Raw genomic sequence first — 24,108 nt, 5'->3', positions numbered from 1 at the left:
CCGGATTGTAAGCAGCTTTCAGGTTGATGGAACCTGTGAAGCATATATACCACAGGAGGATTGCCTCCTGGCATAACTTTGTGGATTGGGCCTCTACATGCAAACATTCACCAGTCCATGGAGGATAAGACCCAAATGGGTACTTGAACCACTATGTCTATATGATGACGGGCCAGTAAGTACACCAAGGTTATCCATCCCTGTAGATGTCTCAGGTGTAGTTTGGCATGTAGGTGCATGATGCCAAGCATCCTAGAAGTTTGAGGCAGTTTCAAACTCTGATGCCAGGATGAGCCTTTAGATCTAGAGCAATAAGTCATTTTGTTTGGAACCTCTGCTGTGTCAAGTCAAGTCCAAAACTACTCCAATGAATTCTATTCATTGAACAGGAGATATACAGTGAAATCTGTGCTTGAGCAGTAGCCCCAGTGTGTCAAAAGTGGACTGAATAGTTGCTACACTGGAGAGTACCAGAGACCTGGGCTGGCCAGTCATCCAGATAAGGAAATACATGCAGTCCAGACTTGCTCAGGAATGCCGCTACTACAGCCATGCATTTTGTGAATATGCTACAAGCTGCTGATAGTCTGAAAGGCAGCACTGCAAATTTGTAGTGGAATCCATTGATCATGAACCTGAGGAATTTTGGTGACTCTGGTGAATTGCCATGTGAAAATAAACATCTTTTTAGGTCTAGAGCAGCAATCCAAAACCAATCCCCTTGGATCTATGGAAGGGATACTAGATGCTACAGTGGCCATTCAGAATAAATTGGCCTGAGGACACCCTTCCCCTTTGCCTTTGAGATCAGGAAGTAACAGGACTAAAATCTCTTCCCTCTGAACAACATGGGAACTTCCTGTATTTCCCCCAGGAAAAGCAGAGACTGGAGCTCCTGATGTAGCATCCTCTTGTGAGCGTGGTCCCTGAAGAGGGATGGGGAAGGGAGGTTGAAAGGGAGGTAGAAATCAATTGAAGACTGTATCACAGTTTCCTTTTCCTTAGGACCCACTAATACATGATGATGTGGGTCCAAATGCTTAGTAAGTGGGATAGGTGGTTGGCAAAAATAGCACTCAGGAAAGATGGCACTATGGGGAGTGTATGCTGTCCTCAACCAACAGGTCAAAATAATTGCTTAGATAATCCAGATTGCCTAGAAGAGCTGGTAGCTGCCGAGGGGGGTAGAGGAGGAAGATGTATCTTGTAACTCCTTCCCCCTTTTTTTTTTTAGACAAGTCCTGAGAATGTGGCAAGAAGAGCTGAAACCACTGGGAATGCTGTGGGTGGAACGGCTTTATTTTTTGTGGCAAGTGTATAGATCCTCAGTGACTTAAGGGTCACCCTTGAATCCTTAAGGCTATGTAGCCTCTGATCAGTTTTACTGGACAACAGCCTTCAAATGTGAGGTCTTGAATTGTTTGTTGCACCTCTGGAGAGAGCCTGATGCCTGCAGGCAAGATAAATGCCTTATCATGATGGCAGAAGCCATAACTTGAGCTGTGGAATCTGCAACATCCAGGCTCAACGGCAATGCCATTCTGGCAATTAATTTGCCTTACTCTGCCAAAGAAGAGAACTCCTGAAGTTCAATGACAAGCTTCCTGATGAGGCAAAGTAGGATATTATCCTATAGGCTGAAATCGTATCAACCCAGCAGAGCTTGCTGGTTTGCGATCCTGAGCTGTAAACTCCCAGTGGAATAAAATTTCCTGCTAAACAGATCTAGATTGTTTTGCTTCCTTTCCCTTCAGAGTAGAGGCCTGGTGTCCTTGCCTCTCCTTTTTTGTTGGTGGCTGCAACCACCAGGGAGCCTGGAGAAGGGTGGCTGTAAAAGTGTTCAAAACCCCATAATATCTTTTCTCCACCCTTAGGGAGAGTGAGGCAGAGAAGAAGGGGTAAGTCATAAAATCTTGACGGGCTCCAGGACAGCTTAATTAATAGGGAGAGCTACCGTAGAGGGACCTGCAGAAGCTAAAATACCCACAAGCCTGTGACACCTTTCTTGTATCTCTTCTGCCTGGATATCTAGAACTACAGTCAACCTCCTCAACAATGGCTGATGAGCTCTAAAATCATCAGGAGGGGAAGAGGTAGAGTCAGTCACTACTGCCTCATCAGGCAACATAGAAGAGGCTAAGGTTGTTGAGGAGGTACCTCCTCCAATCCCTCTACTTGGGAGTCCGAAGCCTGCAGCTCCACTTGTATGGTACCAATACTGGTACCAGGGGAAGGAAGATGGTGACCTTCTTGCAGATGCTCCAGGCTCCTGGCTGACATAGAAGGGTGGGAAGGCAGCAGAGAGGTTCTGGAATGTAGAGGGAAGCCCAAAGGGGTCTGGAAGGGTTACTGGTATGGAGGTTGAACCCAGCTCTGTGTAGACCACTGACTACTAGGATGATGAGGCTGTGGACAGTATCACACTGGGGCTGCTGGGCATACTCAGGTCAGAACACAAAGGATCTGAGTCTGAGGAGGAGTCTATCTCCTCTGAGCATTGGGGAGCTGAACTCATTTGTACCAAGGAGAGAGGTTCCGAGTCTTGGGAAGAGGGTATCAACCAAATCATTGCTGGCTTGCCTGTAGACGCAATCCTACATAAAGGTGCCGCAAGAGTAGAAGTGGCTGGTACTGAGCGGTGCTCTGAGGCTGGGCCAGAGCATGTTCTGCTATCAGTACTGTGCAAGGCTCTTGAATCACAGGAGAAGTTGGTACTGACAAATTAAGCAACTCTCAGGGTGCCTCGAAAGCCTCAGGTGTCAAAAGCAACTGGAAAGTGTTCCTGGGCTTGAGGTACCACTAGGGGTGCCAACCCTTTGGGAAATGGTCTCAGCTGACCCTTCCTGGCTCACTCTGTGGCTGGGGGTGTGACTTTTTTGAGTACACCTCTGAGTTCTTGTGAGCACTCAGTGCTTCTCCTTGCAGGGTGGTGGTATCAAATCTATATTAGACTCATGCATCTCTTCTTAGGCTCCTGTAGCACAGATCTGCCTGAGGACTCTGTCAGAATAGGAGGAGCACTCCTAGGAGACTCAGACATGCTTGAAACCCATTTGGAATGGGGGCAGGTTCTGATGATGGATGGAGTGCAGACTCCATGAGCAGGTACTCGCATCTGGCAGCCCTGCCCTTTTTCCAACAGGGACCCTCTAGAAATGTGACATTTGTCACTTACATGCGCCTCTCCACAGACTTAAGGTAGGTGGGGTATGGGTCACTGACTGGCATAGACCTGTTACATGAACAACAGGCCTTAAAGCCAGGAGAGCAGGGCACCTGTCTGGGTACAGTCTGGTACCAATCCCAGTACCCAATCAGGCATCAGCAACTGTACACTAAAAAGACTGTATTCCAAACTTATCCCTAAAACTAACTATTTACAGATATGCTATACAAGACTACAAACTAATGCTACAGGTACTATTTACACTAAGGGAGGGAAGCTATTCCTCCCCTCTATTTGGTGAGGCCTCATCTGGGGTAGTGTGTCCAATTTTGGGCCCCACACTAAAAGAAGGATGTGGAAAAACTGGAAAGAGTCCAGCGGAGGGCAACAAAAATGATTAGGGGGCTGGAACACATGACTTATGAGGCGAGGCTGAGGGAACTGGGATTATTTAGCCTGAAGAAGAGAAGAATGAGGGGGGATTGGATAGCTGCTTTCAACTACCTGAAAGGGGGTTCCAAAGAGGATGGATTTAGACTGTTCTCAGTGGTACCAGGTGACAGAACAAGGACTAATGGTCTCAAGTTGCAGTGGAAGAGGTTTAGGTTGGATATTAGGAAAACCTTTTTCACTAGGAGGGTGGTGAAGTACTGGAATGGGTTACCTAGGGAGGTAGTGGAATCTTCTTCCTTATAAGTTTTTAAGGTCAGGCTGGGATGATCTAGTTGGGGATTGGTCCTGCTTTGAGCAGGGGGGTCGGACTAGATGACCTCCTGAGGTCCCTTCCAACCCTGATATTCTATGATTCTACATGACGAATCAAAGTGGCAGCTCCAACAACAACCATCACTTGTGGTAGGAGGGAACTGAGGGAGGACGGGGGCAACACAGTCCTTTATACTTATGTGCAGTGGCATGAGGCACCAGAGGGCACTCATGCTGCCCTGATGGGTACTGCTAGGGGAAAAATCTCCAACAACTGTGCATAAGGTGTGCACGCACCCAAAGTGGAACAGACGTGTGCAATCGCTCGAAGAAAAAGAACAGCATAACAACATTGAAATGATGATAGAGGATAATGGGTTTTAATTTCTCATATTATCAATGGTGAATTAGTATGGCTGAAAATACACTCATACCTTGCAAATGCAGAATCCTATACAAGGGTCATCATTCAAGCTGCCTTTCACAGAGCAGCTACAGGCCATGCAGTCAGGATAACCCTTGTAACCCAATGCACATCGACTGCAGCTTTCACCTGCATAGCCAGTCTTGCAGTGGCAGAATCCAGGGAGCATGCCTATGGAAAGTCAAAGACAACACTAAACCCACATATGTATTGATTTATCTTTATTATGAGTTATTTGTACTATGATTGCAAGGATTGGGGCCATACCTGTGTTCAACATTGTACAGGTATAAATTGTGTGCACAGAGCATGCCCTGAAAAGCTGACAATCCTAGGGCCAGTGTGCTGCTCTTACTCCTATCGAGTAGCACCTTAACCCAACAAGACATCCCCCAGAAATCAATGGGACTGCTCCATAAGTAAAGTAGTACGACTAAATGTGAGGGGTGGGAGCAGCATCTAGATCTCATTTACCCCACACTGTATGAGCAGGCTTTACATTTAAAATAAACAGCTATCATTAAGATTTAGCATTACATATACAAATACGTGGGCAAAAAAAAAATGGCAGCATGATGGCGTCTCTGATTCAGGAAGCATTCAACTACCAGAGCTGTTACAGGTTGTTTAAAAGCAAACTTACTAGGAGATTATTTATTTCACCCCACAGTAGAGTGCCTTGGATGAAGAGGTGAGTTGATTCAGTCAAGGATTGCTGTCTAATTTTTAGAGCAGTGGACTGGGAGTCAGGTCTCAGAGGTCCCAGCTCTGCCACTGACTTGGGTGATTATGGACTGAATCATTTAAACTTCTGTGCTTCAGTTTATCCACTGGTAACATAGATTACAGATGGGCTAAAGAGGTCACTGTTTAATCTGGAAAATCTTTGCATGGATTATGGCCTTTCAAATCCTAAATCAAGGGTTGTTCGGGTCAGAGCTCCATTTTATCCATACCAAAGGTTGTAGCTAGGGTGATGGTTTCATAAAAGATTCTGGTTCTGGCCCTTATCTATATTGAACATAAACCTATTACACAGGACAATTATGAAAATCAGTATTTAATGAGCACTTTGAGAGTCAAATATTAAAATGTGCTATTTATGCCAGAAGAATCATTATTTACCTTTAGGATTATCAGTGGAACATACTAGCACAGTAGAAAAAGTACTGCTATTGAAACGTACGGTATGATGTTCATAATGGGAACTATACAATAAAAAATAAATGTTTTTACTGAAACAATTCCAGATCGCTTGGGAATATAATTCTCCAACCTGTTTTCTGATCTATCCAAACCTCATTATGCAATTTTCTATAGTATCTTCTTGTAACAATGGCCAATTGTTAATTGTACCAAATATATAAAGTACTCCTGCATTGGGCCAGAGAGAGACATTTTAATTATTATTCATATTCAATAATCCTCAGCCTTGATATATCCAGAGTGCACATCCTGCAACCTCCATCTCAGTGAGAAGCACTCGTTACTAGCCTATACCCTCAATCACCATCATCTTCCCATTTAAATTTAAGAATTATAACCTGTTTATTGCTTGGTGTACCACATGCTTCAGAAGCAGATTTCCATTTTACATCATGTAAACAATTTCTCCTTAAACAACCAGCCAGCTCCTCTGGAATGTGTTTCAATATATCTAATGTGTATTCATTCTGATTTGCAAGTATATAGAGAAATTTCATTGGAATGGATCATGTTTCTCAGCCTTTCATTCAGACAAGAAACAGACTCTTTTCAGTTTACAAATACTCAGATAAATTTTCAGTTGCTGTCTTGGATGAGAGGTTTTTTGCTATCTTCACTGAAATAGAGATTCTATCAAAGTAGCATATTATGGGCTCAATACATAGTACTTCCTTCACAACTGGCTGGGTACAATATATTTTTTTTTTAGTACATAGGGTTTCAATGAGCTAGTGAACACATATTCAAGACATAAATGAACAGGGATCTGTAAGGGAAAAGTTTGGATCTGTGCCTAGCTATTACAATGATGCTTGCAGTATAAGAGCTGTTGTGACAATTGGTCTGTAACTTTTGCCCGCTTAGGAATTTACCATGGAAAGTAGGTCATGTTATTTTCAGTAAAACATGTTATTAACAGGTGCAAGAGAATCAGACAGAGAAACTAAATTAGTCAAAACGTAACAGGCCAAGTTGATATGATTCAAGGACTGTGTTAAAATTATACTTGTTAAAAATAGGAGACGTGGAACCAGAGGTTAATGAGCCAAAATTGGCATATCTGATATTAGGCCTAATTGGAGGTCAAAATAATGATGGGATGGGGTCTTCCACTCATAACTCCCTTTTGGGGTCCTTAAAAGAAAGAGATTTTTGTAGGGAAAGTACAAAAGAACAAAATGGAAAACAGACAGAAAGAACAGACAGACTCTACTGGAATGAGCTTCACCATCATGGCTGCCACCTCCACCTTTTCGCAGGAACCCAGCCCTTCATCATCATAATCCTGATCAGAACAGGCCAGAAAGAAAGGGACCTAGGTGACATTGCACCCCTACCAGCTCCAGCTGAATCCCAAACACCACATTGGATTACAGTTATTATCATCCTTGATCCCATCTAAGAGACTATTAAACAAGACTTCTAAGACTTTAACAACAACAGCACCACCAACAGTTCTAGTCCCAAAGAGTTTACAGTCTAAGACAACAGGAAATGAGTAACAAATAACTGGAGGTAATAGGGGAGCAACGATAAAGGTACTGTGACCAGAAATGTGATTATGTAGCCTAGTTGTATGCACAGATGGTTTTGAGTTTGCTAATTTTAAATATATATAAGATAAGTATCAGAACTCCCTTACTGGCCCTCTAGCCAGCCATCACAAATTGTCCTTTCCCATAAGCATCATAATAGAAAAGGATCTTGTGGAGGGACTTCAAGGAGGAAGGAAGAGTGGCTTTACAGCCTTTTTCAGTGAGGGTGTTCTGTCCTTCTGCACAGACTGCTTCAGGGAGAGTATTCCATGAATGAAGGCTGGCATGGAAAAAAGATGGGAGGAGTTATTGGAGATGTGGTCAAATGAACAACTGAGGCTGGTATCATTGGCAGAATAAAGAGTTGGAAGGCAATATGACAAGATACAAGAACAAGTAAGTAGGGAGGGACAGAGGTGTTAGAGACCTTAAAGGTGACGGGGGGGGGAACTGTATCTGATATGGTAGAGAAGACAGAGCCAGCACAGAAACTAAAAGCATGTTCTAACATAGATGGAGCTGAAGAGGGTTGTCAGGAAGGAGGAGCTTCTGTCAAGCTAGGAGATGATGAGGGTCTAGACCAAAGGTTTAATAGTGTGAAGAGAGGGGAAAAAATGTCAAGACATCCAGGTAGACATGTTAAAGAGAGACATTGCAATATGGAATTGGATGGATTGAGACACTAGAGAACAACTGTGGAGAAAGATGAGGAGTGGATCAACGATGAAGCTCTGAAGGACTCCACCAGAAAGACGAAAAGGGGAGCAGCAGAACCTATCAGAAGAAACACTGGTGCAATGACTAGAGAGGCAGGAGGAGAACCAGCGGAAGACAAGAATCACAAAAGCAAGGGAGGATAAGGTTTCAAGAAGGACATGTGGATGCAGTTATTTTGAAGCAGGTTTAAAATCCTGCTCCGCACAGTACAAAACTCTGTAGAATGCCCCCTACTGTGGTTAGTTCAGTAGGTATGAGAAATAAACTGTACTGTAGCTGACAGCTACCTGGAGACAGCTCATGCATGTGTGGCACCACATTTCTTTAATTAAGGCCTTCTTCTCTCAAAATGATAGCCTCATTATTTTACTAAAGAGACTGAACATCAGCAGTAGCAGATGTTTGAATAAAAGAGGTCCCTTTTAATAGCATTCAGTTTTTGAAGTCCTTCATCTATAACCTGTATAATATATAACCTGTGCACTCTCATCAACAGGTTTGCTAAAGACATCACATTGTCTTGCTGTGTCTTTTCTAACCCTGGGAGTCATGTGCACTTCAGTTTCTATACAACTTCCTATTAATCTGTGGGATATACTGTTTCTTTCACTTCTGTATTAATCAGGCTCTATCATTCTATCTGGAATCTTTAATCATGTTATTTAGCTCATGTGATCAGTACATGGCTGATGTAGTAGATTTTGTACCTCTGGACTCTGTATTTATAGCTCTGTTGTGCTTCTTCTATGTTCCATTCAATTACTTGGGGGAAAAAAAAGATCACTAGAGTATCTCTTATCAATAAAAGAAGAGGAGTACTTGTGGCACCTTAGAGACTAACAAATTTATTTGAGCATAAGCTTTTGTGAGCTACAGCTCACTTCATCAGATGCATTTGGTGGAAAATACAGTGGGGAGATTTATATACACACACAGAGAACATGAAACAATGGGTTTTATCATCCACACTGTAAGGAGAGTGATCGCTTAAGATGAGCCATCACCAGCAGCAGGGGGGGAAAGGAGGAAAACCTTTCTTGGTGACAAACAAGGTAGGCTATTTCCAGCAGTTAACAAGAACATCTGAGGAACAGTGGGGGGTGGTGGTGGGGAAATAACATGGGGAAATAGTTTTACTTTGTGTAATGACTCATCCATTCCCAGTCTCTATTCAAGCCTAAGTTACTTGTATCCAGTTTGCAAATTAATTCCAATTCCGCAGTCTCTTGTTGGAGTCTGTTTTTGAAGTTTTTTTGTTGAAGGATAGCCACTCTCAGGTCTGTAATCGAGTGACCGGAGAGTTTGAAGTGTTCTCCGACTGGTTTTTGAATGTTATAATTCTTGACGTCTGATTTGTGTCCATTTATTCTTTTACGTAGAGACTGTCCAGTTTGACCAATGTACATGGCAGAGGGGCATTGATGGAACATGATGGCATATATCACATTGGCAGATGCGCAGGTGAACGAGCCTCTGATAGTGTGGCTGATGTGATTAGGCCCTATGATGGTGTCCCCTGAACAGATATGTGGACATAGCTGCTGAAGTGAAGAAACAGATTGACAGAGCCAGAAGAGTACCCAGAAGTCACCTACTACAGGACAGGCCCAACAAAGAAAATAACAGAACGCCACTAGCCATCACCTTCAGCCCCCAACTAAAACCTCTCCAACACATCCTCAAGGATCTACAACCTATCCTGAAGGACGACCCATCACTCTCACAGATCTTGGGAGACAGGCCAGTCCTTGCTTACAGACAGCCCCCCAACCTGAAGCAAATACTCACCACCAACCACACACCACACAACAGAACCACTAACCCAGGAACCTATCCTTGCAACAAAGCCCGTTGCCAACTCTGTCCACATATCTATTCAGGGGACACCATCATAGGGCCTATTCACATCAGCCACACTATGGCTATCCTTCAACAAAAAAACTTCAAAAACAGACTCCAATGAGAGACTGCTGAATTGGAATTAATTTGCAAACTGGATACAATTAACTTAGGCTTGAATAGAGACTGGGAATGGATGAGTCATTACACAAAGTAAAACTATTTCCCCATGTTATTTTCCCCCCCACCCCCCACTGTTCCTCAGATGTTCTTGTTAACTGCTGGAAATAGCCTACCTTGCTTGTCACCATGAAAGGTTTTCCTCCTTCCCCCCCCCCCCCCCCCGCTGCTGGTGATGGCTCATCTTAAGCGATCACTCTCCTTACAGTGTGGATGATAAAACCCATTTTTTCATGTTCTCTGTGTGTGTATATAAATCTCCCCACTATATTTTCCACCAAATGCATCTGATGAAGTGAGCTGTAGCTCACGAAAGCTTATGCTCAAATAAATTCATTAGTCTCTAAGGTGCCACAAGTACTCCTTTTCTTTTTGCGAATACAGACTAACACGGCTGCTACTCTGAAACCTGTCTCTTATCAATAGTGTACAATTAGTCCAATTAAAAAAATCTCTTAAAACCTGACCTGGAAGTTTTGCTGCACCCCAACCAAATGTCAACAACAAAAAAATATGGTTTCCAAGCTACAAGAAAGCAGCATGTTCTCTATTTGAAGGTGGCTCTTACAGAGAAACTAAGGTGAAAAATTTACAATCCTACAGTAATAATAGAGATGGTAGGTAAATGGTAGGTCCCCATCTTTCAAAGGGACTTTTCCTAGTTTTCAAATGCAAATAGGCACTCAGAAGAAAAGAGAGGATAAGATTAAGGTTCTGCTTTATTTTAATCTCTGTCTCTGAAAGAGAAAGCTCTCTGCTCTTGGCAAGAGGACTAGAAAATCCTTTACAAGGATGCAACTGCATGCTGTGTGCTTCATGCATGCATCTTGCTTCCCAGCACAGAATTAGGAGACATGCTATAGGCTGAGTTTGGGGAGAGGTCTAGTGTGTCTGTGTATTTGAATGTCAGTATCTACTACATTTCAGAGAAGTCTGGAATAATGGGAAAGCCAACGTAAAAAAGTTCAGTTGGGAATATTCTTCCCAATGTGCACGTGCCTGCGGGCTGCAAAACGGAAAGATAGTATGAAAAAATGCTGTGAGAGCACAGGCGGACTAGTGACCGTGTGAATGAATCAGCACTGGTCTGCTGTGAGGGCTGGCTCAGTGAAGGGAGATGATTCAGCTTTCATTTTAACAATGTTGGGTCACAATGTTTAGCACTATAACTGTAATCTAACTGTCAGGGATCTCACCTCCTTCCGCATGTTTCTGATCCTTGACACACGTAGCATGTAAAGACCCAACTGGATCACAGAAACATGGCCGGCATGGGTTCGGGTCATCTGGTAATACCTACCAGAAATAAATACAAGTACAAAAAAAAAAAACACATTGAGTTTCAAAGCTAAATCTTACCTTTTAAAAATTAGAAACTGGTACATAAATTTAAAAAAAATAACCAAAAAAAAAATCAGGATCGAATCATGCTGTGTTTAGGGTTTATTTCAAAAACTGAAACAGCATTGTTCATTCAGTCCATTCGTTTGTTATTCAGTCTGCATGTTAATCTTAGCAAATTTTTACTAAAGAGACACTCAAGTAATTGAGGCCCCAAATTTAGTTTATTAAAGAAAAAACAGTTGTATATAAACTAATGTTAACAGAAATGTTTTTATAATTTTTAATTACAGGGAGTGAAAGCATGCTTTAGTTTTTAAACCTCTTTGGGTTTCTAGTAGCTAAATTCTGCAGCAGTGTGATAATGAATGAGAAGCATGGATTGAAACTTATTGTAAGTGGAGTAGTTCAGTTACACGGTCCAAGACGAGTGAAAAACAGTAATTAAACTACAGATAAATGAAGAAAAGTGAACACTAGACAACTGAACAATTTGCTTTCACCTTTCCTTTTCCCATCTTAGAAAAGGAACCACAGACAAGGCCCACATTTTATTATAACAGTATGCCTGGGACAAAAAGTAAAAAGTGCAGAGAAATCTAGGTGTACATATTCCATCATTCTCTTTTTCCTGTGGGCAGCAGAGGATTTATATGGAAGGGGATGGAACCTATATTGATTATGACTGGCAAGTGCAATCATATTTCCCTCTGTGAGTACCCCATCATTTTGGGACCCCATGTAGCTGTTCATTTCAAGTGTCCTTAAGGTCAGTTGACCTCTACTTGGTGTTGCTTGATGAATTGGGCACAAGCAGTAAAGAGCTATCATGTTGGTTGTAAAAGCTTAGTAACACTTCCATTCTGTGCCTGATCCCCAAAACTCAGGGGACAAGACCCAACCCAGATTGAACCCTGTGTATCCTCACCCTTATTCCAAGATTCAGCATTTTTACCATTGATAAACCAGCATCTCTGAACACGGAAAGCTGCCAAAACCACACTGAACCTTGAGAATATTTTCATAGTCTTTTTCCGTTATTAGGAAGAAAGAACATTCTCACAGTAAAACAAAGAAGTTAGAGTGATATTTTCAAAAGTTTCTAAGTGACTTAAGAGCACAATTCTTATTGACAGTCAATGGAACTTGCGGTCCTATATGTCTTTCATGCACTTCTGAAAATACCACCATATGACTTGGGAGGTGAGAGTTCTAGTCAAAGGCTGGTCATACTCTTTCTTTGTGACCTTGGACAAGTCAGTTAGCCCTACATTTTCGAAAGCCTGGTCTTCCTACTCTATTTTCAGAAGCTTGTCCACATTTTCTATACTCACAATTGACTGTGGACACAAAAATTATTAACTGGAGGACTGCTTAAATTTTGCTCCAAAAACAGTTTTATCATCCAGCTGCTGACAAAAGACCAAAACTCTTTCTTCTATATGCTTTGAAGACAAAGTGCAACCTTGCTACATAGGGGGAATTTTTAATTTTTTTCATTTGTTGTTAGCCTCCATGGTAGTAGAGGGAAGATCTATCAGGCCCAGTGGTCAGACTTTGCTGAACTGAGGGCCACAATGATAATGTACCAGGAACCTCCAGGAATCCAAGAGGCACATCTGACCAGAATAGAGAGCAGCTCTCTGGATCTTTAATACAGAGTGATGACAGCTCATGGAGATAACAGATCCCAGTATGCCATGCTTCTTCTCATGGCCTCAATTCAGACTGAGATGGAGCATCATCTTCTGGAATTTACGGTAGCATTTCCACAGACCATATCTCTCTCTACTGAAGTGGAAGGCATCCCCAGGATATACTGTAGCATTTTGTTGACTATGTCTGGTTTGCAACAGCATTTTGGCCATGCCTGATATAGGTCAGGTGACAGATTAACAGATTAAATATAATATAGCAGTACTTCTAAATCAAAGAGCTTAAACCAATTAGAGATTCTCCTTTCTCCCAATTTCCTCACCACCCCCAACAACTACAGCAATTTCTCTCTGCTTTCTGAGAGTGTATGTTGAAACTCTCTATGATGCAAAAGCTGTGTTTGCAGGATTGCATCCTCCTTTAATTCAAACTGAAGTACTAGCTGGAGGCCCTGACCTTAAGTACATTCCTTCATATCAACACAATTTGCTTTCACATTCCTGTGAACATCTACTTTACAGATTTCCAACTGTGAAAGACGACTAGTTGGCTGTCAGAATTAGAACTTAACCTTCATAAAATGGTAATCAAAAGTGTGTCTTCTCTACTAAATAACCTAACTCCCAAACAGAAGTGATAGCTTGAACTACTTAGAAGCGACAGCAGAGCATACTTTACCCCTTTTGGCCTGAAGTATCCATCAGTGCAGGTCTCACAGTTTATGCCTGCGGTATTGTGTGTACAATTAATACACACTCCACCCCCAGTATATTCTCCACGGATGTTCAAACTCCGATTTCTGTCTGCAATATTCTGATCATAGTAACATTCCTTAGTCTTCCCATGACAATTGCATTCTGAAAAAGAAACAACTGTAATAGCAAACCTCACACCCAGACTACAGACATGCAGAAATAACATTTTTACTGAAGTATTAACAACATCCTTTCATCATTTTGATATCTATACCATGAACATTGAAACACATAGCAACTTTACTCATGAGCACACCACTTCTTCAGCTCTTAAATATAATAAGGTCCACTCACAAACGGTGCCTGGAGTTCCTTCACATAATATTTCTTTCTAGGGGTTTTGTCTTGGGAAAAAGCCCTAAAAGCTCTTTTTTAAAAAATGCTGCAATTCACTATTTTAAATTGGTGATCCCATAACATTTTGCAGAATACACATGTTGCTCATGAGAAAGTTGGACAGTACAAGACCTAAGAAGATACAAGGACTACAAAGAATCTATTGAGATGTTAAAACTGTTAGCAACATTAATATTCACCAAAAAAGGAAGCTTAATGGAAGTACTTCATCTACATATAATGCATGTTGGAGATGGTCACAACAAAGACTTTGAATCCAAACTTCTTCAAATTTCAGGACAGTTCAAATTTGAATCTTCAGATCCAAAATTGCCCCCTTGGCTTTTGTTCCAGGCTGGACCCAAAATTACAAGAGGACAATATTCTGGTTCGTTTCATGAGATTTTCACTATTAAAATGTGTAAAACAGTCTGCAAGATTTCATTACTATTGAATCAACCCTTTTATCATGATTTGGCCTCAGACCCCAAACCCTAGGCTCAATTTAATCGGGATCTAAACTCCACCTCCCTGGCCAACCTCTAATATTTTCCTGTGTGTTATAAACAAGTTTGGTGCCTGGTTTGTATAAATGTAGAATTTTGGTAATTATCAATTCCAAAATTTAATAAAGAGGAATCCCTGATCCAAAGCCCACTGAACTCAGAGGGAGTCTTTCCATTGACTTCAGCATGCTTTGGATCAGACTCTATGGGCTCGTTTGCACTATTTAGGTACAGCCCTGCACCTAAAGGGCTGCAAAGAGCATTAGAATAAATGCATCTGCACTCCTGTAGCCATATGAACACTCATGTACAGTAGCATTGCATTTTAATAGGTTCAGAAATTAAGGTGCTTTGTGAACATCAGTGTTAACTATTATTATTAGAGAAAGGAGAAATTCCAGCTTTTTGAACTTTGTTTTCATTCCGAAACAGAACAAAAAGTTGAATATCAATATTTTCCAGAAAATGTAAATTTAGAAAAAATGATTTGGAAATATTAAATTATTTCATTTAGATAATGTTGAAACATTTCATATAAATATATAAATATCTTAGTCAAAATTAATTGAAATTAACCATTTTTACCTTATCAAAACAAAATGAGAAAGTCAAAACAAATTGTTTTGATATTCTTCTATTGAAAATTTCAAAATCAAATAATCAAAACTGACATTCTCACAAAACATTTTAATTTTGATAAAACTCTATTTTTCGGTGGAAATCTGTTTAATCAAAACTTTTTCAACCACGTCTATTAATTATATGGTTAAAAATAGCATAGTGGATCTAAACAACATGTGGTTTACATTTACAATCACTTGCAAGTGTTTTTTTGAAGTTAAATGAATTCTGCAGAGGCTTAAGGACTAAATACTACTCAGAGTGACGAGGAGTTAAGCTAACACTTTTCTATTTTGCTTTGCTTTTTTATAATTTACCTTCACACTCAGACTTGACCAGGAATGTCCCAGCTTGCCAAGGCTTTTGATGAAAACCGGGACAGCAATGATCACAACTGTCTCCACATGTGTTGTGTTCACATTCACAAGTAGATCTCTAATTTACATTAAAGAAAAAAGAAAACAAAGTTCTAACACAGCATGATGTTATAACAAAGCAAAGAGAAGAGCGCTGAGACAGGTGGAGGTTAGGAATACATGCAAACCTGCCCGCCTGTGACTGACAACCTCTCTTATATTATCCTGTTTTCTTCAATGGTCCTTTACAATCTATTCATCATATTTTTATAATGATCTTAAATATTTGAGACCTGTCCCTTTCCAGCAATACATTTATGCAAATTACTGCAAGCAAAATGATCTACAACGAATTCCAGGTATATTTCATTTTTTAATGTATTATAGTTTTAACACAATTCAGACTACAAATATTTGCATAGTGGCAGAACAGGATACTTCACCCCACTGCAATTGACATTAAAAAAAAGAAAACAAAGTATTGCATATGCAGAACATCCAAACAGAATTTTCTGGACACCCCTTTCTGGTTCTGCAATGTTACCATCACTCTTCCAAGGCAAGCCTAATGGAAAGGCATAGCTCTAGGGTTATGATTGTAGTCTGACAGTTGTTCTTTGAGAATAACTGCAGAAACGGTTCAGCATTTGTTATGCAGATCTTATGAAAAAGGCCTATAAGAATAAAACCAACAGGATTCTATAGAAATTATTCAGAACTATAGATATTTTTATAGAATGAGATTTTTTGAGAGGGCTTTTGAAATATCCTATTTCACTTTATAGCAGGGACATGATTTTCTATTATATTCTATAGGATGCTTCAGAATCCTATAAAAAGATTATTATTGTCTATAAAATTCTACAGGACTTCTCCATAAGGGAAAGCTGGGTGCGATCTTACACTGTTGCATGCTAGTAACATTACAGATAAATTCAGCAATTTCATTTTAGTATTAATGTGTGCATACATGTGTATGGAATTGAGAAGAAGCTGGAGAATCAGTTTTAAACTGAATTCCTTGTTTGATTATATTCTCATAGAGCTGAACTTGAGTGGAAAGCTAAAAATATAGGAAAAGAAATTATAACCATTAAATTGGTGATGTTTGTTTGTTTGAGAAGAATTATGATGACTACCATGGAAGGAATAGAAAGACTGAGGGCATTCAGAGTAGCAGCCGTGTTAGTCTGTATTCGCAAAAAGAAAAGGAGTACTTGTGGCACCTTAGAGACTAACAAATTTATTAGAGCATAAGCTTTCGTGAGCTACAGCTCACTTCATCGGAATGCATCCGATGAAGTGAGCTGTAGCTCACGAAAGCTTATGCTCTAATAAATTTGTTAGTCTCTAAGGTGCCACAAGTACTCCTTTTCTTTTTGAGGGCATTCAGTTTCCAAAGCTAAATCATGTAAATTCCTGTCAGAGCTGGAGAGTTTCCAAAATGAATGGATTTGTTCAAAGCCTTTTTTTTTTAAGAAGAAAATCTTTCACTGTCACTGTGATGGTGGATTTCAAAGTCCATCATTCTGACTACCAATGTTATTTCACCCTGGCACAGGTTTTGGTTATATTGTCTAAGTGGGAACAGACATCAATTCACAGAACTCTGTCAATGGGGAATATTCGTTCTCTACACCATGAATAAAGAGCCTAGAAATATACGTACGTTAGTTGCTGGATCCAAAGGACAAGCCCTTGCATGGCCAGAACAGATACACATGCCTCCAACAGATATATCTTTTACAGAATAGTAATACTGTAAGACAAAACAGAGAAGGAATTGCCAAATGGATTGCAAGCTGCAGGTGGCCAAGTACTGAAACTGCTTATTTTATTTCCTTTTTATTTATTACAAATACAACAGATGGTATGGTAGGTAACTGCTTCCTGAACATCAGATTCAGGCCTCAGTGAAAAAGAAAAGGGATCAAATTCTCTGCTGGTGTAAATTGTCATTGCTCCATTGAAGTCAGAGGAGCTGCACCAATTTATACAGTATAGAATTTGGCTCACAGTTCACGTACAGAACACAGATATAGAAAAAATAAAGGCTAAATATTCACAACATAAAAGAGCAGGTCATATATGTAGATTTTACACCTGTGAAAGAAGAAAGCTCAGAACCCATGGTGAAAGTACACTAACAGTAATGGTACAAAATCACTCAGCAAATACATAGTATGTGTTAAAGGAAGAACTTTTTTTTTTTTTTTAACAAATGCTATGTAACAAAGGCCTTTACTCATCTCAATAAGGTAATGCTTTGGCATGCCCCGGACAGTGAGAAGCACAGTTAAAATCTCCTGCTGGTCTGCAGGTTTACCTGATAGGAAATGGGGGTGGGAGAGAAGGGAGAGTTCCCTATCCTGATTAATGTACTTATGGTCTGTCAGTCCACCCATTGACCATTCCCTTCTGATTTTGGTGGGGATAAATGGCCCAGACAAAAGCAAGGAGTGCATCCATGGTGGTGAAAGAATACCAGCAATACCCTTCAAATAAACAGGCTTCAGTAGGGCTGAAACTGCTTATATATGGAAGAGATGTATGGCTGGTCTTACAGATCCCACACTAGAACCCCCAAATGCACGTAACCATGCAAAACTTAATTAGCAGTAGCACTGCTGCACGAGATTCTGTAGAAGAATGAAGACCAAGATTGGCTTGGCAGGGACCTCTCCCCCAGCCTAATTAGATTGAAAATATCCCCTAACTAAATTGAACACTCCCACTCTTCTTAGTCTTTCCTCAATGAAAGTCTTCACATTCCTCTGATATTTGTCATTGCCTGTCTCTGCACACCTTATATTTCTGCCATATCCTTTTGCGAGGAGGGATCAGAACTGAACACTGTTCTCCAGATGAGGACATACCACTGCTTTACCTAAAGGCATTATAATAATTTCAGTATTACTTTCCATTCTAACAATTTTAAACTACTGATGCATCATGAACAAAACTTTTTCACTGAGCTATTGCAATGTCTTTTTTCATGAGTAGTTACAATTAATTTTAAACCAGCAAAATATATGAGCTGTTCAAATTATTCCTTGCACTGTGAATTACCATGAATTTGTCAAAAGCCAATTTCAGTTGCCATCTTGTTGACTATTCACCTAGTCTGGTTAGGGTCCACTGAAGTGCTCACATTTTTCTATAATCTTGGCTAGCCTGTGTAATTTTGGGTTATTTTCAAATTTTGCTAATTCACTACTCACCCCCTTTTCCAGGTCATTAATACATTAAACAATAGTAGATCTAGTATGTAACTGTAGGGACATATTTAAAATTGTTCAACTGTTGCCATATTGAAAATTGACCATTTTTGCCTAACCTTTGTTTTCTGCCACTTAGCTTAAAGGTTACTCTAAACACGTCAGCCAATATGGCCTCAAAGGGTCTGTTGGGGCAGCAGGGAATGGGTGGGTGGGATACAAGGGAATAACAGTTATGCCCTCTTTCCCCAGTCAACACCATCTGGATGCAGCTGCCATAGGTAGGAAATAGTACAGAAACCACTGTGCTAGTTCTAGCTACCTGTGGATCCTCCTACTGGGGCTTGAGCAGCACAAGGTGGCCTTATCTAGATGATTCAGTTGTCAAGCCTGCCTCGTTTAGATCAGCTGTGCATCCTGTCTTGAGATATGAGCAATTAGCTTCCAGACTATTACTGTCAACAGTTAGGAACTATTAAAATAAATAATACTCATAGCAATGGAAGAATCATTGTTCCACCTTAAAGACATATTGTCAGTAAGTGGGGAAGAGTAATCAGATTTTGACCTCAGGGATTTACAAGGTTTATTTTCCCCTCACAAAAATTATTCCGAGTCTCTTCCCCCGACCCCAAACTCTCAAGTTTACCTAGTTGCCAGCTGGTGTTCACACAGCTGTGAAATTTCCTACAAGCACTAGTGTAACATCAGACAAAGTCCTGAAACTTTAGCTACCAAACGGAATATGTCTTTGAAACGACAACATATAGAGTAAAACACTAAATGATGCAGAAATAAGAACGAAAGCACTGCACGCCTCCTTTTCTTATACACTAAAACATGTTTTAAAACCGATATGAATAATAATAATGAAAGAAATCTCTTGAATTAAAATGTTAACACCAATATTGTACAATGATCCAAAGGATATTGAGGAGATGGCATGAGCGGTAAAAGACATTATCTGACCACAGTCTCCTGCAGATCATCTGTACAATAATCCCAGAAATCTTTACAGCCACAGCTACAGAGTAGCACTGCTACTGGTTCTTCACGTTAATAACACATTTAAACTGAAAATATAAACAAACTTTTCCTTTTGCTGAGAAGAAAAAAAAAAGACTGAAGAAAGGGGAGCTATTTATTTGCCACTGGGAGTTTGACAGCAAATAGAAGCTATTCATATTCTTCCAAGATTTCCTGTGGTGATCAAAGGCAGATACAATATTAGTAAGGATAGTTCAGCATCTATTATATAGTTCTATGCCTTTACCAGAACTTACCCTCCTTGTAACTATGTGGTCAATTTCACTGGGATCTTTGTGTGCAAACATCATTAAATCAGCATTCAGTGTCCTTATCCTCTGAAATCTCAGTCGAATAAAGCGAGCTGAGGTGAATTCCAGCAATACTCGGGAAGGATCATCAGCACTAGGTCGTCCATTGATCAGTGATGTGTGAATCTAAAGACAGAATTATTGAAATGATCAGATTAAAAGAATATTGCTTGTGAAGATGCCAGCAAATGTCACAGTTATGGTGTCAAACCAGATAAGGAGACAGGGGACCATGTACTATTTCAAATATTTTCTTTTTTAGAAAGCAAATATCCCCCTGCCTCCAAAAAACTGTTTTATTGTATATTGAACAGTTTCTAGAACAACTGGCTCCAACCAATATATAAATCATAAATAATAATATGTCCAAACCTAATGCAGATAAATTCTCCTGTTCTAAACTAACCTCCTATTAAGTCATTGGGCAAGAAATTTAAGAAAAGGGATTATGCGGGAAGTGTTCTTGGAAAAGTTCTGCCAGAAGAAAACATCACATGTAATAAAATACCATTCTTGAGCACTTTGTGGAAAACCAAAACATTTTACTCTATGGTCTGGAGTGTTAACTTTTGATTGGTGTATCTTTATTAGATGATTTCTTGAGGTCCCTTCCAGAAACTACATTCTATTATTCTATTACTAGCTGATGAACAAAAAGAACATGACTCCATTTTCAGATCTCAGATTGAATACGCAGGGCTGGAGTGGAGAATGAAGGAGTTGTAGCATAGTGACCATGATAGGGTTAACTGGGTTGCCCAGAGCGTTACAGGATAGAGCCTTGCTTCACTCATCCCTGACTTCCTTTTGAAAGTAAGAGTTTTCTCCCTCCCACACCAATGTTACCTCTAATTTTTGACAGGCCGTGTGCGCAAAAAAATTCTTCTGTGCAAACTGCTGTGCTTCTGTGCAAATTTCTGTGCACACGGTGTTTTGCTGTGTGCATGGGGTTTAGGATCTGTGTGTGCGCAAACACACGCACAGTTTGGAGGGAACAGTGTCCCACACACACTTTGAGGCAGTGGAATAAAGCAGCAAATTCCTGCCTACAGTCCTGTGAGTCAAGAGTTTTGTTTTGTTTTGTTTTGTTTTGTTTTGTTGGACTGAGCAGTTGCTTTACAAAAGGATTTATCTGTATTATTTTTATGACTATCATATCCACTTGAGTTCATCTGTTTGACATAATCCTGCCTGACTGAACGGAATTAAATCAAAGGATTTAAACAGAGGGGATGTAAACAGGGAACAATACAATGACCAAGATCAGTTACCACCAGAGAGCATATCAAGGGATCTTACGGAAACAATGGGGGACTATTTGTTGGGAAATGTCCATTTACCTGTCTCCAAGCATGCTGGCAGGTTAATTTTTCTCAGTTCTGAACCTATGATCAACGGGGCACTAAACTAATAAAGAGCCTGACCTTGAGAGAAAGGAGGTGTGAGCAGGCAGCAGCTGTTCAGGGGGAAACATGAATGAGAGAGAGAGAGAGAACTGCAGAGGGACATGCTTCCAGCCTGTCTTTTCCAGCCCAGCAACAAAGTTAACTGGGCTAGGTGGTAACTGCTGAAACTTTCAAAGGAAGGATAAAGTTTAGGTGAGACCAGATACCTATAGATTTTTGTTGTTTAAACACTTCTCTGTGCCTGCTGTGTACTTTTGGGTGAATAAACAAAACATTTGGAAAGAGAGAGGCTGACACCCTGGTATCTAGTTGGAGAGTGGTAGAACTGTGGGATACCACCCAGAGAGCGGTGAAGGTAGCAGAACCTGTCACCTGAGTGATATCCTTGAGAAGGGCTGTTTAAGATGCCACTCAGCCTGTAACTGTGACAGTATGCTGGGAATGGGGGTGTTTTGTAGCCTTGTGGGAAGAGTGCAGAAAAAGTGGCCACAGGAGAGACTAGGGGAGATTACAGGTGCCCCTGAACATTACAGGTGGCAACTAGGAATGACACCTTTTTACTTACAAAAAGGCCAAGTTGAATCTGGAAGTCATTGTGACAAGGACATGGAGCCCCCATAACTGTAGTTTTATAGAATGCCTTTCAGTGTAAAACTACACTTTCAAAGGCTCCATGGTCTATCTGCCAGGAACCCATCTCTTCTGCAAGCTAGCACAGTAACAGTAATGATTTTCATTTATGCTGTATCTTTCATACAGAATGAACATTAAGAAGTATATAATCCCATTTTAAATCTAGATAGGCATCACTTTACATACCCACTCAAATGTAGCCACCTCTTTGGTGAAATGTGGTGCCTGTTAAACATCGCACACCAACACTACACCTCGGTTTCGGAGAATAAATGGGGAGCATGTTATCAAATTGAATGTATAGGGGGAATTTAGGTAGGCAAAATGTAATTACCCAAATAATTTCTCCTTCTTTTCAGCATCTGTGAAAAAATCATTAAATTTCCCCCAAGAAACATTTTAGAATCTCCATTAATAGTGCAGACTAAGATGTTCCTACTTCTTAGAAGAGAACAGGAAAGAACTAAGAGTACCTAGGAAACATTTGCCATTAAATCAGAAATATGAAGCTAGAATTATAACTATGACTCATTTAAATATGTTTTTTTAAAAAGAAGTTTCAGCTTTTGACTAATAAAATATTGTTTCAATTTAACACTTTTATAATAAGATTTTAGAGTTTTTCAAGAGCATACATTCATTTTTTCAAACTTTTTCACTTCCTGAAAGCATTTAGCATGCTGAATGATACTCAAGGAAAAAGGAAGATGTGGTCCTTGCCCAGGGCGGTTGTTTTGCCACCAAGGTGGAAAATGTTTTCGGCACCTCCCAAGCCAAGTATGGAGAGGGAGGAAGAAGGGGAAAGGCCAGGCAGATCAGCAGAGCAAAAACAAACAAAACTGCCTGGGGGATGAGGCCCACCCCTTCACCCCAATGTTGATTAGGCACCCAGAGTGACAGTCCCTGTTCCTGGCCCAAGAGCTTATGATTCAGCCCCAAGAACTGTCCCAAACAGTCTAGAGTTATCTGAGGTACTTATATGGCCTCCATTATCATAGTATCTGAGCACCTCACAGTTTTTAATGTACGTCTCTAAGCCCTGTGAAGTAAGACAGTGCTAATATTCCCCTTTTACAGATGGGGAGCTGAGGCAGAGAGAGACTGAATGACTTGCTCAAGGACACACAGGTATTCTGTGGCAAAGCTGAGAATTGAACATGAGTCCTTCAATCCCAGACAAGTGCCCAAACCACAGGGCCATCTTGAAAATAAAACCCCATTTAGGAAACAATCTCATGCTTTTCACATCTTGCAGTTGCATTTATTAATAACCAATTCAACAGGTCATTGATATCAATGGAGTACTTTGCTGAATTAGGTACTATTCAACACAAGGGCATCAGAATCTGGCCTGATATCTGTAGTGATAGCTATATGTCCTCAAATAGTTCTAGCTACCATATAAACTCTTTTCTAGATTCATTTTGGAGTCTAAGCTCTTTTACAACTACTGCATATCTGTCTGCTGAAACCTCAGTCATGTTTATCTAAACAGGGATTTCCTTGTCCTTCCATTTCTAATAAATCTTGTACTTGGAATAGAGAAAAATTCCAATGATGACCTTAAAGCTGTCTGTAAAGCACCTGTAGCTTCAAAGGGGACTTTTTCTCTCTTTGTTTTGATTAATGAAATAGACACAACACTTGTGCTTCACATGGCAGTATGGTTTCAACTTAAAATCAATGCAAATTTCAACAAATAAGGTTGTTTCTTATTTTAAATCATGCAGATTTTCTCATTTAAATGAATAAACCATATGATAGCTTTTTGAGGAATTCAACAAAACAGTATTTCTTCTACTCACAGCTTTGGTATTTGAAGTGAGCTACTTTGCCAAGCAATCTACTCAGTGCAGTCAGCCCCAAGCTGTTTTAGGGATATAAAAAAACCCAGCTGTTTGGCTATGTTGCGCGAAACCTTCACGTTCACTTTCCTTTCAAATAAACTATAATCACTGGCTGGGATGTTTTCACTGGTGCAATATATATATGCTGATGGTTAAATAAACTAGTCTAGGTTCTGATTTTACTGGAAGCTGTAATTCTTTTGTAAAAGATGAATGCATCTCAATTGGACCTGTCTCAGAGATGCATTAGGAGAATACTAGCACTTCAAAGTAACCTTTGTTTAACAACATAGCATCCCTTTGTTCCACTCCTCACCAGTTTAC

General features: G+C 40.3%; 1 protein-coding gene across 2 annotated transcripts in view; it reads right to left on the bottom strand.

Annotated features, from left to right (window-relative positions):
* Positions 1-24,108, bottom strand: part of LAMA2 (laminin subunit alpha 2) — a 492,564-nt gene that overhangs the window by 283,627 nt on the left and 184,829 nt on the right. For both annotated transcript variants that reach the window (XM_038397415.2, XM_043510932.1), the window contains exons 5-10: positions 19,845-20,024; positions 17,013-17,102; positions 15,305-15,422; positions 13,448-13,626; positions 10,969-11,068; positions 4,306-4,466 (exon numbers count right to left, since the gene is read on the bottom strand). In XM_038397415.2, the coding sequence (XP_038253343.1) occupies positions 4,306-4,466; positions 10,969-11,068; positions 13,448-13,626; positions 15,305-15,422; positions 17,013-17,102; positions 19,845-20,024 (828 nt within the window). The remainder of the gene's footprint in view (positions 1-4,305; positions 4,467-10,968; positions 11,069-13,447; positions 13,627-15,304; positions 15,423-17,012; positions 17,103-19,844; positions 20,025-24,108) is intronic.

Source organism: Dermochelys coriacea, chromosome 3 (assembly GCF_009764565.3).
Source record: "Dermochelys coriacea isolate rDerCor1 chromosome 3, rDerCor1.pri.v4, whole genome shotgun sequence".
Classification (NCBI taxonomy): domain Eukaryota; kingdom Metazoa; phylum Chordata; order Testudines; family Dermochelyidae; genus Dermochelys; species Dermochelys coriacea.
This window is presented reverse-complemented; position numbering and strand designations above follow the sequence as displayed.